This window comes from Homalodisca vitripennis, chromosome 7 (genome assembly GCF_021130785.1).
Source record: "Homalodisca vitripennis isolate AUS2020 chromosome 7, UT_GWSS_2.1, whole genome shotgun sequence".
In the NCBI taxonomy this organism is placed as follows: Eukaryota; Metazoa; Arthropoda; class Insecta; order Hemiptera; family Cicadellidae; genus Homalodisca; species Homalodisca vitripennis.
Window position 1 is genome coordinate 112,672,918 of NC_060213.1, and position 15,510 is coordinate 112,688,427.

Genomic DNA, 15,510 nt, shown 5'->3' on the forward strand with positions numbered 1-15,510 from the left:
CCTAGGAATTACCATTGAAGGATATAGCACGTCACTAAGATATCCTCTTGACCCAGTCCTATTTACTAACCTCAGTGTGACTTGTGGGTCTGGATTGCCTTTGCCTCTTGAAATAAACACAGGTTTAAGTGTAGCAGTATTCACGACAAAATTGAGATGTTATCTGGTCGGAAAGGCCTTTACAGTTTGCACAAAGTTCTCAAGACTACTTGAATAAAAGCTTCGCACATACTTGCTAATAATTATTTGTTGATTAATGTTAAATTATTGACATGTTATAAATATAATTGGTGTACACGAAAAATTGCAATGTTCCATTGTGCAAATTAAGAGTTTAATTTTGTGTTACTACTATTTCTTTCAGTGATATATCGTGAAAAAAGCAATAATATTCCAGAATTCTGTAAGCAAGCCACAGAAATTACTATTCAGTTTTTTGTTACTGTTTCCAGGGTGTTCTTCGCCCTAACGTTATGTGCCGCAATGGTTGGCACAGCCTGTGCTTACGTCCAGGACTTCACCCGGGCTAAGCTTGCAGCCTCCAGGATGTTCCAGCTCATTGACAGGAAGTCTGAGATCGACAGCGGTTCTGAAGAGGGAGAGAAGCCAGTAAGATAAAATTGTTTAGTAGCTTCATTTCCTGTTTGTAACTAACCTTCAGGGCATCTTTTGCTCTGAATTTTTTATCCTTACTGTGTACGAATTTACAAGAAGTAATACAAGTATTGTCATAATATTTAAAAGCCACAGAGATATTTTACTACGGCCCTCTGGCCATATACAACACTCAAAAACTACTTTCCTATATACTGACTTTTTAAATGTTCAACATTTAATAAGGTATTTTTAATATTGATAAAGGGCTTTTCAGTGTTCTGATTTTACTATTCTGCCCCTCTGAGCTACAACTTTGTTCAAAATTGTCCATGGTATCTGATGAAAAAGTAGGGTAATTCTGTAATTTTGAACCAATTATTTTCTTTTATTTTAAAATTCCCTTTATTTTGCGATGAATTCATGTTGCGAAAAAATACAGTTTTCGTGTCTTTTTATCATGGACAACTGTATGTGTTTTCCTACAGGTGGGACTGTTTTCTCCCACCATTGTACTACTATAAGTTCAAAGATGTCTGCAGAATTTAAGTTTTTCACCAACAGACTATGGATTACACCATGTTTATTCACGCTGCCGAATTTCAAATTATATTAGCTATCTTGAAAGCTTACCAAGAAGCGAATGACTTGACTTTATATTGCCGACACAATACTTGTACTGGTGGTGGCTATGAACACAAAACAGCACAACCACCACCCTTCCAGAATCAGAACTTGCTTTTTCAATGGGCTACTCCATCCAACCCTATTTTAAACCATTTTTAATTTTGTTCTGTAAGTGCAGATATTCCATTGCCTATAGATTAGCTCTATTTCAAACCGAAAAATTCTTCCAAATTTCTTAAAAGTGTATTAACTGTCATTCACAAACAACTGTAACAAGGTTGTTACTAAATAATTATCAAGACAATTTTCTGAGTACAATATCATAGTATAGTCACAAATAGAAGTTACTTTTATAACATTAAACATCAATGCATTATACTTATATACCAGTTATATACAATACCAAAGACTTTTAATAAGCTAAAACTGTAAGATGGGATATGCCAATATTAAATGTACAATATAAAATAGTAATATACAGTAACTAGCAATAATTACTAAGATGTTATGTTTGCTTCAATAACTGTTCAGGAAATAAAAGGACACGTAGTGTTTGAGCGGGTGAGGTTCAGCTACCCCGCCAGACCCGAGACGATCATACTGAAGAATCTGACATTCTCTGTGAAGCCAGGAGAAACCCTTGCACTAGTCGGAGAGTCAGGCTGCGGCAAGAGCACAGTGGTCGCCCTCATGGAACGTTTCTACGATCCCTTCAGTGGAACGATTGTGAGTAAAAGTAACTGAGGAATTTATGGTATTTTTTTTTAATCCTGAAGGAAAACGATGGTTTGTCCCCGTACTAAGTCCTAAAAAGGACCTTTGCGCCTCCCTTACTTATATTTGTGTCCTCAGAATCTGAAACGCCTACAGAAGCCGATCAGATTTGAGGGCCCCTGTTCTCTGATGTCCTTGGGGCTGAGGAGATATGCTGCCAGGAATCTTTTCCGAATTTTTGATATGGCAGGACAATTTAACCAAATATGCTCCGCTGATTCCTCCTATTCTCCGCATAGTCTACATTCGTCAGTCTGGCTAAGGCCCACCCTCATAAAACGTTTCCTTAGGGGGCCATGTACTGTCAACATCCCTAATATCAGTCTTATATCCTCCTTACACTGATCTAGGAGAAGCTATCCCACAGCCTGGTACAGGCCCCACCATTATGGACTCCACTCTCTTTTTGGCGAGGATGTCTGCTTTTTCATTTCCATGAATGCCCTCATGGGCCGCCATCCAACCGAGTGTTACTCTGTTATTCATAGCCAGCTCTGCCAGAGCATTTTTACATTCCCAGACTTCTTTCAAGTCAAACGAACAGGTATCAAGTGCCTTTAGTGCAGCCTCGCTATTTTTATGAGATATATGGGATATATATAGTCAAATTTTACACTATAATAAAAAAGACAAATAGTGTAACCACTTAATGGTCTAATTTAGTATTGATCGTTCATACCATCAATATGGAACAAGAGTAAGAAACAACCATGTTTTTCCTCAGCAGTCTGATGGTTTGCACATTCTAACAAGCGGTAAATAAACAAAACCTATTCAATTAAATCAGTGTTATAAATTAAACGTTTCAGATAGTAGGTTAATAAATTATGAGTATACACCCAAGATAATGACTTTAAAATGGTATATAATGTTATCAATCCAAGTTTTTTAACCACCTGGTCCAGAATAAAAGTTAAGATAGTAGTTAATTTAATAACAACCTGTTTTCTTATAATTCTGAAATCACACATTCCAAAACAAGTATACTAGTTTCTGAATTATGAATTTTCAAAGTTGCAGTTTGGTTCGAACGCATTGTATTTGTATCCATTGTTATCATCATAGAGACTGGAAATTATTGTTTGTAAATTTCGATTTCTGTGTCAAAAAACATGAATAATCAAGGTAATTTTAATCTAACACCCTTTAGTTTGCTTGCTGGTGTTTGTTTACTGATTAGTTTCAAACTTGGATATGTATACTTTTAATGAGAGGCTAGCTGTCATTGGTCATGTTACAAGTGATTATGAGAGGAAGCCTTTTACTATATCTGTATTTTAATACATAATAGGCTTCCCTATGATCTATGTGTATATGTAAGAGTTTTTTTTTTTTTATTTTATTTTATTTCCAACGGCAATACTAATATAGTATAACAAGTAGTGGATGACTAAATACAATGATCATAACAATTTAGACCAAAATAATAATTTGACATATAACAACAAAAAGTAAATATGTAGTAACAGTAATATACAATCAATAATATATAGACAGCTAACTTTAATGGACAAAGGTAACAAGACAAACAGGAGAGCAACATAGAGACTTTGTATTTGTGACTGTTATATAGGGAGGCAAGCCATTACCTTTATTTTAAATATTTATAATTTATCCTGGAAGAGTCCGCTTCACCTGGAACACAGTTACCAACCCTATGTATTTAAGACCAAGTAGAACAACAAATGAAAGCAATGCAAGAAAAAATGGAAAGTCAAAAAACACCTGGACACATTAACTCCCACTGAGTTTGGAAATATGAATTGCTACAACCTCAGATCGGAAATTACAACAGAGCCCACAGGAGAGTTAGTTAGACAACCTCATACTAAACTGCAGAACGAAGAATTATCTGGGATCATAAAAGCACTAGAAAACACAAGACCTAAAATATCATATCCTGTCAATTCCATTGTAAAGCCTAATGTAGGAAACAAGAAGAGGAAAAACACCTACAGCGTGTCATGCAAAGTAGCAAGAGGTAAAGCTCAACACACAATGAACACAACTGCGGAGCAGAATTGTCTTTCAAACCAAAATGTGGAATTAATACAAACAGGATTAAAGCTTTGTAAACCCCCCCCCATCTACAGCAATACCTAGAGGACACAAACGAATCTGTAGAAGAATTCTTCTCAAAGCATATTGAACACTACAAAATAATAAACACAAAAAATACTTACCCCTTTTGACAAGAACTCTCATGAGAACGATCCCACAAACCAAAACACCAATGAACATGTCGATGGGCAACTCTCCATAGACCATACAAAAAACTCTCCAGAAGAAAATATTTCTTTTTTAGAACAAGGCCAACTAGAAAGAAAATTAAAATAGCAAACAATAACGCCCTCAAGTTACTGCATCAGAACACAAACCTCTTGTCTAACAGAACGAAAAAATCTCCAGAGGCTCTCTCCAAAGAAACCCTTAGTGATCTTCCATCAGAATATAGACCGTCTAAGCAACAAGGTTGACCGTCTAAATCACTGTCTCTCGCCGACTTAAAACCAGATTTCTTGGTTCTTACTGAACACGGTCTTGACAAAACATCCATGGAAAAATGTAAACCTCCTAAATTACACGTTGACAAGCAATTTCAGTAGAAGTCATCATAAAAAAGGGGGTGTTGCCATATTCGCTCAGAAAATCCATGAAAAGCAAAGTGCAAATGGTCAACCTAAAAGGCACCAGCACAGAAACTCACTTGCGAAATGGCAGCAGTGAAAATAAACCTAGGATATGGAATGTGCTTATACCTTTTGGGTGTGTATCGCCCACCAAGTGCCCCCATTAGAAGAAGCTCTAAATCTTCTGTCAGAGGCCATGGAAGAATTTCCTTTGGGTAGTGATGCTGTCCTGCATTTTGGGAGACATCAATGTGGACGGCCTACGTTGTTCAAGAGAATTCCTTGATCTCAACGAGGACACTGGCCATCTTTGACATTAAAAGACCTTAATTTACCAGCGACCAGAATCACTCGAAATACCTCCTCCTCAATCGATATTGTATGTACTAATATTGAACAAGATCTAATAGAGGTTGACATACTGAATACCCATCTTTCTGATCACACAGGCCAACTGTGCACACTCGAAATACCATCAGTCATTGAGCAACAAAATATTGTCTACTGCAGAAAATTCAGTAATGGAAACTTACTGAAGCTCAAACAATTACTTGCAGAGCAAGCATGGGAGGAGGTGTACCAGGCAGTGGGTGTGGAAGAGGCCTACTCAAATTTTCTTAACATTGTGACATCAGCTCTTGACCTCACATGTCCTCATAAGTCTTCAATAGCCAGACCTAAAGACAAACCTGTTGTATATAATGATGAAGCCAACGAGTTAAGAGCAAAATTTATAGAAGCCAACGAACGGTCTCTCTTGTCGGGAGGGACTGAGGACAAAAAAAGAAACAGCAAGAAGAAAAAAGCAGTATGATCTCCATCTTAAAGCAATTAGACGAGAAGCCAATGAAAACCTCATAGCTGAATCTTCAAACAGAAGCAAAGCAATTTGGAGGGTAGTAAACACAGAAAGGGCCTCAAAAAAATAGTTCCAAAAAACTCCTCATGGAAACTTAACACAGCTGAAGACATGGTTGACAATATATCGATCATAGTGGAGCGATTTAACTCTTACTTTATTGATATTGCTGAGGAAACATTGCTGTCTTCAAACCCCTCTCAAAAACCCACGTCTGAGAAGAATACAGTACCATGTGCATACGCCACTTGCTAATCTCCATTAACCACACAAGAAGATGTGGCTAAAATTATAAGATCCACCAGACTCTCATCATCATTTGGAATTGATGAGATTCCCTCTAAAGTGCTGAAGTTCTGTGAACAAGAGCTATGTGGGCCTCTAACACATGTGGTAAATAAGTCAATGACCCAAGGAGTGTTTCCTTCTAAGATGAAAACTACCAAGGTCTACCCCTTACACAAAAAGGGCGATACTGATGACATAAAAAACTTTAGGCCAATATCATTGGTTCCAACCTTTTCTAAGGTGGTGGAAAGAGTGGTAACTGAGTTCACTTATGAACCACCTGCAAATTAAACCAACCTACCTATCAAAGGTCAACATGGGTTCCTTCCAGGAAGATCCACCATTACAGCATTGGTGGAAATGGTGGACTTTATGATAGACGAAATTGACAGCGGAAATACTATCATAAGTACACATCTAGATCTAAGTAAGGCAATTCGACAGTCTTGATCATGATCTTATCATAGCAAAGCTTGAAGACTTCGGAATTACAAGCACTGCACTTGGTTGGTTCACAAGTTACCTCAAAGATCGAACGCAAAACTGTTGAAATAAAAGAAACCACCAAAGGTGTAAATAGAAGTGTGAGATCAACGTTGCAGAAAGTGAAAAGAGGCGTACCCCAGGGCTCAGTACTGGGACCAGTGCTGTTTGCTCTCTTTACGGCGGACCTTCCAGCACAGTTGGACGGCATCAGTCATACTGTAATGTACGCTGATGATACAGTTTTACTCACCAGCAAACAAATCATCTGAGCCCTTAGAAATCTCTGGCTTCATTTCTATCAGTGTAGCCCAAGACTATTGCATAGCGAACGATCTGGTATTCAACGAGGAGAAGACAACTCAACTCATCTTAGGAAAAAAAAAAGCAGAAGTATCCGGCCCACCCAATGTTCAGATTGTGGAATCTACCAAGCACTTGGGAATAATTCTTGACACCTGTCTCTCATGGAATCTGCATATAGACTCTCTGTGCCTTAAACTTGGTTCTGCCATTTTTGCACTTAAAAGAGTGAACTCCGTTCTGTACAGAGAAAGCAGTGAAAATGTCATACCACGCTTTATTCGAATCCCACCTTAGATATGGCATCATACTTTGGGGTGAATCCTCATGCCAAAACATGCAACGTGTTTTTCTAATGCAAAAGCGGGCAATAAGAGCTATGACAGGACTCCCACCTAGAGAAAGCTGCAGGGAAAGATTTCGAGATCTACAGATATTCACTGTTTTCTCCCTGTACATATTTAAGGTTATGCTTTATGCCTCTCAACAGAACCTGACCAGAAATATGGATATCCACAATCACCAAACAAGATTTGCCAGGAACTTCAATATCCCTGCCCACCACGCACTGTACTTACACTAAGAAACCATCCTACGCCGGCGCCAAGCTTCTCAATCTTCTTCCGGCAAGTACCATGGATGTTCCAGCAAGAACCTTTAAGAAATGGCTGCGGAACTGGTTGCTGGAAGATCCAGTCTATAGTATGGAGGAATTCTTTGAACGAGCTCGCGTTCTTAGAGAAGAATGAAATTGACTCTTGTAAAATAACAAAATGTATTTTTTGACGCCATTCTGTTCTCAATGATCACGAATAAAAGCATTCTGTATTCTGTATTCTGTATGTAATCTAGTGATGTGTCTAGCCTTCAGGTAATTTGTCCTTTGGTGGTTGTGAGCAAATAGTTCAGTGGATCTGGTATACCCTGGAATCCTGAAGTCAATTTTGGCTAATAGAGTTGCACAGTCTAAGAATCCATTGACAAGTCGATGGAGAAAGAGTAAATTAGATAGATCAAACCATTATTCCAAAGGACTGTGATCAAGCAACTTCCAACAATCCTCACAAATATTCTCAATATCCCTTCGGACCTTTTGATTTTATTGTGACTATGTAAATAGTATAATATAGCCTTAATTTAATCTGCTGAAAACGGTTGAACTTGTTAATTTTAGTTAACTTAAAAATAATTGCCATTTAACATGTACTACTTACAAAATATACATGAAATAAATAGATTGATTAATTTAAATAGACTTGGTTATTCAGACAAAACTTTTATTGAGGAAATCAACAGTGAATTTAGTGATATTTAGACAGAGTGTTTTATTTAAGGTTTCTCAAATCAATTAATTGTAAAAATTTGACTAGTGTATTCTGAAAGTAAAAATAAAAATACAATTTTTCTGTCTTTACAACTTCACTGCTATTTACAAACAAAATCCATTTTCCAATCACCGTTTTAAAATTTAAAAAGATAATTAAACTGAGTTTACCAAAGTGATTAGTTTATAAAGATTTTTAAAATAATATATAGTAGATTTTTGTATACTTTAAAATATCATCAGCCCCAGTTAACTCCAATCAAGACTCCTCTCTGTGTCTATAGAGAGCTTGAACTTCTAAAATGTTCTTGAATATAAAGTTTTAATGTCTAAGATATAAAGAAAGTTGAAACAGCCTTTAATTTTTTTTCAATTGAGAAAATGAAAATCTTATCCAATCTTAAATGAGAATGAACTAATCTTATCCACTAAAATATATAAAATAAAGATAAGGTGCTTTATCTCACAGTAAAACGTATAGAGGACCAAAAACAATGTAATTTAAGTTGATCAAGTTGGTCCATTTTAGAACGTTTGAGAAAGTTTAGTTTCTCTTGATCATTCCACCGAGTGGTTGATAAACAGTGATGTTCTACATTATACCAACCATCAACTTTAATCTAGCTAGATATGATTACTTACTGGCTTGCTATATTACTTCTAATTTATAATTTAAGTGCAAAATTGTCATTTAAGTGACATGGACAATTCTGAATGTCACTGCTTAGATGATTGATGACATGGATATCAAAAAGATCCACATCCCACATTTGCGCGCATGCCTGGGCTTGGTCACGCAGGAGCCGGCACTATTCAACTGTAGCATCAAGGAGAACATAGCGTTTGGCTTGGAAACAACCAACCTCACCAACGAGACTCTCATGACGAAGGTCATCACGGCAGCTACCATCGCCAAGTGTCATGACTTCATCAGTAAACTTCCCAAGGTCAGTAAATGTCCAGAAGAAAGTTAATATTTCAGTTTATTTACCTGCCACACGTGCAGTTTAAGGTATGTCAAGTGCCATACACCATGTGTCACATAACTGGATTCGCTGAGATTCCATGCAAAATTTAAAATCTAGAGCTCATTTTATTATCGAGATGTCCTCTGGACAAATTGACAGACAGACTAATACAGAAAGAAAATTTTTACATCCCCAATGTAGACAAAAGGGAAGAAATTGTGCTAACCTACAGAGTGATAGGTTTCAATTAAACTCAGCCAGATTCCATGATTGGATACGCACCATCATAGAACTCATTCTTGTTTATGAGGAGATTAAATAGGAGATTAAATGAGGAGATTGCTATGTGTCATCAAAAATTTAACATCTACAACAAACATATCTTGCCATAATTTTTGTTCATTTTTATAGCAGTGTTAAAATAATATAACATCTGAGCTAAGGAAGGCACTCGATCCCAAGAGTGCACCGAAATCAAACTTTGTCACCAACTTTTAATATTGACTTTTCACTCTATTATTTTTTTCATTTTACTCATGAATAATAGTGTCTTATTTTAACTCTCATATGGTTGTACTCAGTTTCTTTATACATTTATTTATTTTGCTATATTCTCGTTGCCATCATCATTACCGTATTTCCTGTATACAAAAGTTTTATGCAAAATTTCAAGTGAATAGATCAGTTCATTTTTGAGATATCGTGCAGACAGACAAACAGAAATGAAATTTTTCAGCCCCTATAGTGGGTTTCACTAATACTCCGCCAATAAGAGATTGATGATTAATACTGTTTACTATCCCTTGAGTTGAGTATCAAGAGCTGATGAGATAGGCCCGCCAGTATTCCTGAAAAGTTCCAAGAGCTGACTATATCAGCTTTTCAAATATTTATTATTACTAAATTTTGACATATGTTACGATGTTACCTCTTTGAGAATACTCAAGTGTAAGAACCTTCACCAATCAGATGATCAGTGAGTGAACTCAATTTGAAAATCACACTAATCTAAAGATTAACTTGACCACCTGTTGTTGATTCAGTTTGGTTTTATATTCAGTACACTTCTCACCATATTACCTGTTACAATTCTATAATTCCATTTGTAACAAACATTTTGTGCGCAAAAGGCCCTTGAAGCTTAAGTGCATAGCAGTAGGCGGCCCCATAGAAGAAGAACAAAAACAAACTTTTTAATTTGTTTCTTTTAACTATTTGTTTAGCTTTAGTCAAAGAAGACATATACATTAAATATGCCAATGCTTGTACATTAACTTTTTTACAAAATCAAATCGTCACATTCAAACTCTTTGTAGAATTGTATGGAGAATTTATTATTGCCTTACACAAATCATCACAATTTGCTACGTTGACTGACCTCGATATTTTTCACTGCACTCAGGACTACGACACAACTGTGGGTGAAGGGGGACAGCAGCTGTCAGGAGGAGAGAAGCAGAGGATTGCAATCGCTCGAGCTATTATTCGAGATCCTAAAATACTCCTGTTGGACGAACCCACGTCTGCCCTGGACTCGGAAAATGAGAAAGTGAGTTACATTATTCATCCCCATATTCTACATAACTGTTCCCCTTTTACAGACCAGCATCAGATCCAATTTTGATTGTAGAAGCACATGCCCGGTTTTCGTTCAAATTGTTAAAGAAATGTTCCTTAGTAAAGAAATTGATCAATAGCCGGACTAGTTTTGGTGGAGATCAAGTGGGAGAGTACAGAATCAAAATGGTTAAAAATATGAAACTATAATTTTTTCTCGGATTATGTTTTTCTAAGCAAAACTAACTGTCAGACTTTGGATAAATGATGAATCAGCGTCAGATAATCATATACAGATCCTTAAAGTGGTGGCTTTCAGATTCTTCATCTTGTTGCCTGATATTGATATAATTATTATTTGAGTCTGACAGTCTGTCTAAAGTGTATCAAGCTAGAAAAATTATAATCTGTAAAAATTAGAGTTTCAAATTTTTAAGATACTTTCCCATTTCAAACTTCTGCTATAACAAGTGTGCCTGTCAATTGATTCTTTCTAAGGAGAGATTCTTCTATTGATTTAAATGATAGTCCAAACTATACTGGTAGTTACTACGGTAAATAGGATTCTAGGAGACTGAGCTAATATAAACGGTAATATGGATTTTATCGAAGTAACAGTGTATTAAAGACTTAACTTTCTGTACATAGATAGTACAAGAAGCACTGGACCGTGCATGTGCTGGCCGAACTTGCATCATCATCGCACACCGCCTGACCACCATCCAGCGTGCCACCACCATCGTAGTGATGCAGCAGGGTAAGGTGGTCGACACTGGCACTCACGCCTACCTTATGCAGCACTGCAAGGTATACCAGGACTTGGTCGCCAAGCAGGCGGATCTCTGCTCGTAACCTCCCGCAATAATTACATTACTGGAACAGTCTAGAGTGCGCCCTCCAGGTAATTGATTATCAATGTGTCTTTTAAAAGAAGTTATATTTTTTCTTACACAACAGGATGATAATAGTTTCTCATTTAAACTATTACTTTTGTACGTGTATTTCGTTTCACTGTTGCTATAGTAAGGAATGACAATTAAATAACATCCCAATGCTCCCAACTTGTACGTAATAACATAAAAGAGTGCTGAAAAATTTACAGTTTGGCAAAAAAAGATTTCTGTGTTCATAAAAATATGAAATTTAATTTTCCTTGCATTGCTGATAGTGTTTTTTTAAATAAAAATGGAAGATAGTTTCAAGTAAATAATACGAGGAATGGTTCTGTAATTATATTTGTAAAAGTGTTTAATTGAAACTGCTTGATGTAATTTTATGTATGAACAACATTTTTTGGAAATAACAGCTAAGAAAATACTGTGGTTTTTTTTAATTTTAGGAATGTTAGCCAAGATTGACCTATTAAGTTTTTTAGGGATAATTAAGGGCAATTAAGGGATAACTTAGGGATTTTTAAGTTGTCATCTAAAAACAAAACCATATTTGTTCAAATTCTGTTTTGATATGTCATATTTTTCATAAAATTATTCCACTATTCTTAGTTTTAGAGCCCCACACTCCCTTGATCACCTGGACTAGTAGATTAAGATACAGATTTTTTATTACTTAATAGATTTTTGTATCAAATATCTTTATTCTATCTCCTGATACTCCTACAAATAGATGTTATAGGAACGGAATTAACGCATTTTAAAGACAATTAATAGATATTAATTGTCTACATGTAGAACCTAACATTGTATTAATATCTAGTGCAGTTTTTATCATGGTTTAATGGTTTTTTTTTTCAGGAATTGTTAGTTAAATGTTAGTTAGTATTTTCCTTTCCTTTTTCCAATTTACTAAATCAAGAGAGACTTGTACATGGTACTGTAAATTACAGCACAACTTCATTTATCCAGATTAATTGAGGCCGGTAGTGATCTGGTTAAATAAAAATCTAGATAGTCTGGAAATACACAAAAAAGCAATAGATTACAGATGGAAAGGAATCTATTTATTACAAAAATATAATCGAAGAGGGACAGCTTATTATTTCCTTTTATGGATATTAATTATAGATACAAAAAATAAAAAACCTCAGTCAGTCACTTGTTTACTTTAGTACTTTGTTTACTAAAGTACACTGCTTCCAAGAAGTATGATCACACAGATGTTTCAAGGCCTTCCTTCATTTTCCTTGACACAAGGTGTCGGACTAACACCAAAAATAACAATCAGTCAGTCATCTAGCTGCGCCTTGCAAAAAGATTAACTCCGGTATATCTTCCGGTTCTTCATTATCAGAATCGTTTTCACTGTCTTCTATTAACATTGAACAACAAGCTGCCGATACAATTTTTATGTCTGTCATCACACAGATGCTATTCTCAGTCTCAAACCAATCATTTACATCCTTAAAATTAACAATTATCAACATCTCATAGGTCTACTACAACTTGTTATAATACTGTATACATTAATCCGAACATCTCAGAATTGTTAATGTAAAAGTTAACACTAGAAATTCAACAAAAAGTAACTCCATTCCGTAAAACCGATCCAGATAAACGAGGTTGTACTGTATTAATACACAACTCGTTTTTCAAATTAAAATATTACTAACACACTTTAAACTATTAGGTTAAACTTAACTTCATTCTGGTAAATTGCACCCATAGATTTTTATTCAAAATGTCCTGACCTAAGGTTTTAAGTGATCAAGGTATGAAGATGGGCATCATGCAAAATGTCCTGACCTAAGGTTTTAAATGATCAAGGTATGAAGATGGCATCAGTTTCCAACTTGATTGGTGCATGCATGGTTTTTATGAATACGCAGTGGAACATTTTTCAATGTCACTATATTTTGAATAGACCTCAATTATTATACAATGTTTTCTGTGCATTTTATGTAAGTTCAAACTATCTTTGAGCAAGGCAAATTAACTGATTCATAATTTTACCTCTTTTGTTTCTACATACAATAAAAATCTTTTAATACCTATTTAAAGCCAATTTGTAGTATCAAAAGATCGAATTAAGAAAATTTTGATTAACAAAAATCAAAATCTATTTAGTAACCAGTGCTCCTCTCTAATTGAAAATTTTTTAAAAAATGATCAGCATATTAAATCAGGCCTATTCACTGAAATATTTTGTCTCTGGCCATTTCATTATTGACAATGCTTAATTATAACAGAACTGTGTATTGTGAAACACAATTTTAAAACTATTTTGTAACATTTGTAAAGATTAACTAATTAAACTCTTCATTTTCAAACACTGTGACCAATTTGAACACCTGTTTAAAACTTCCGAAACAAGATGTTTTGGAAGACCATGCCTTTTTAAGATATATGTCTATCTTTACAGTTAAACGTAGTACAGAATGTGTATGTCAAACTGAGCATAAGTTACACAATATTGTATTCACCAATGTGCTTTCCTTTTAGTCATTAGCATTCCTGTAGTTATAAAATGTTAAGAGGCAGTTTGAAATGAAATTAATATGAGTTTTACCCCAAATGAGCTACATTTTAAATGTGCAGCATTGCTTAATGCTTTTTTATTTTTGCTTGTAGAATTATGGACAATGTCTAATTTTAAAGGTAATAAGCTTCTAAACGTTTTTCTACATATTATAGTCATGTAAAATTTTTTATACACATTGGGTGCGTAGATTTAACATAAGACAACACTCCATTATTCTATGACCACAAATAAGAAAAAAACATGTCATTGAGATTTAGCATTTTTCTTATGGGGCTAATTATCAAGATAGTTATCATTACAGCTGCCTCTTAAGGTACCCTTTGATATGGTTGACAGCTAACTTGTGGGGCTAATTATCAAGATAGTTATCATTACAGCTGCCTCTTAAGGTACCCTTTGATATGGTTGACAGCTAACTTGTGGGGCTAATTATCAAGATAGTTATCATTACAGCTGCCTCTTAAGGTACCCTTTGATATGGTTGACAACTAACTTGTCATAGTCCAATGACTACAAACAAGGTGTTAGAAAAGTTTTAGGATGGCCAAGTCATTTTTTAAAGATTTTACTTGTAAAAAGATGTCCTGAACATTAAAAGACACCCATACTTTTATCCACTACTGACTCTCTCCGAAGTGTCAGATTTGCCAATGGGCAATCTTAAGAGGAAGCATAACTCAAGTTAGCATATAATTTTAAAGCTCTTAAGATTAATTAATATTAAAGAACACTAGGCGAACGCTACTTGACCTATGATTTGATTTAAGATTGTCCAACAACTTCTCATGTACTGTTCATCTAAGGAACTTGCCAGTGTTGCGAGCTAACCTTTAATTCTATAAATTGAACTATTTATTATATTTATTGAACTATTATACAAAAACTACTAAGCCAGCCTGTGAATTTTTAACATTCTTTATATTTAATAAATAGTGTGCAGTCATTTAAAGTGTCGTGCCTGGAATGTTTAAATTGGTCAATTTATGTATATATACAAATTTCAGAGATAAAATTTACATTTATTTTCATACAATAACGAAAAAGTAAGCCACAAATAAACCTTTATATCTAGTTTATGGTCGATTATTGTGAAAATAATCATAAGGGCATTTTCAATGAGGGGATCTGTTAAAGTCCCAGTGGCAAGTGATTAATGCATAAACATTAAATGGAACGAAAATGTAACAGGTACAATAAAATATGGGAGATTTATTATTGTATACATGCTGTTGCCATAAGCAATAACTTATAATAACTGTTATATTATAATTAAATATGAGTAACTCATTACTTAAAACAATGTGTATTATGGTAAGTAAATATCTAATTTATACTGTCTAACCTGTTGTCCCATTTGCCATAGATTATTACAATCAGTATTACTAGACATTTGTATTGAGAATTTCCAGATTTAACATGCTTACGCTTAACTTGCACATACAAAATTGTGAAGCATTTATTCGCTAACTGCACACACATTACAGCATGTCCCACATGTAATTGCACAGCTTTTTTTTACTAATTCCGGCAGTGACTTGTGGGACACACTGTAAATGTTTTGTAAAACATGCTTATTGTACATATTGTATGTATAAGTGTAGAATTTTGTCAATATTTAGCATTTGTAAAGTGTTGTATACTCATGAAAAATAAATTTATATAAATGTA

At 34.9% G+C, this 15,510-nt stretch overlaps 1 protein-coding gene across 2 annotated transcripts in view; it reads left to right on the forward strand.

The window, feature by feature from the left end:
* LOC124366212 (phosphatidylcholine translocator ABCB4-like) overlaps positions 1–15,510 on the forward strand; it is a 61,774-nt gene extending 46,264 nt beyond the window's left edge. For both annotated transcript variants that reach the window (XM_046822587.1, XM_046822589.1), the window contains 6 exons: positions 453–609; positions 1,753–1,947; positions 8,611–8,829; positions 10,253–10,399; positions 11,056–13,056; positions 13,112–15,510. In XM_046822587.1, the coding sequence (XP_046678543.1) occupies positions 453–609; positions 1,753–1,947; positions 8,611–8,829; positions 10,253–10,399; positions 11,056–11,259 (922 nt within the window). In that variant the 3' untranslated portion in view covers positions 11,260–13,056; positions 13,112–15,510. The remainder of the gene's footprint in view (positions 1–452; positions 610–1,752; positions 1,948–8,610; positions 8,830–10,252; positions 10,400–11,055; positions 13,057–13,111) is intronic.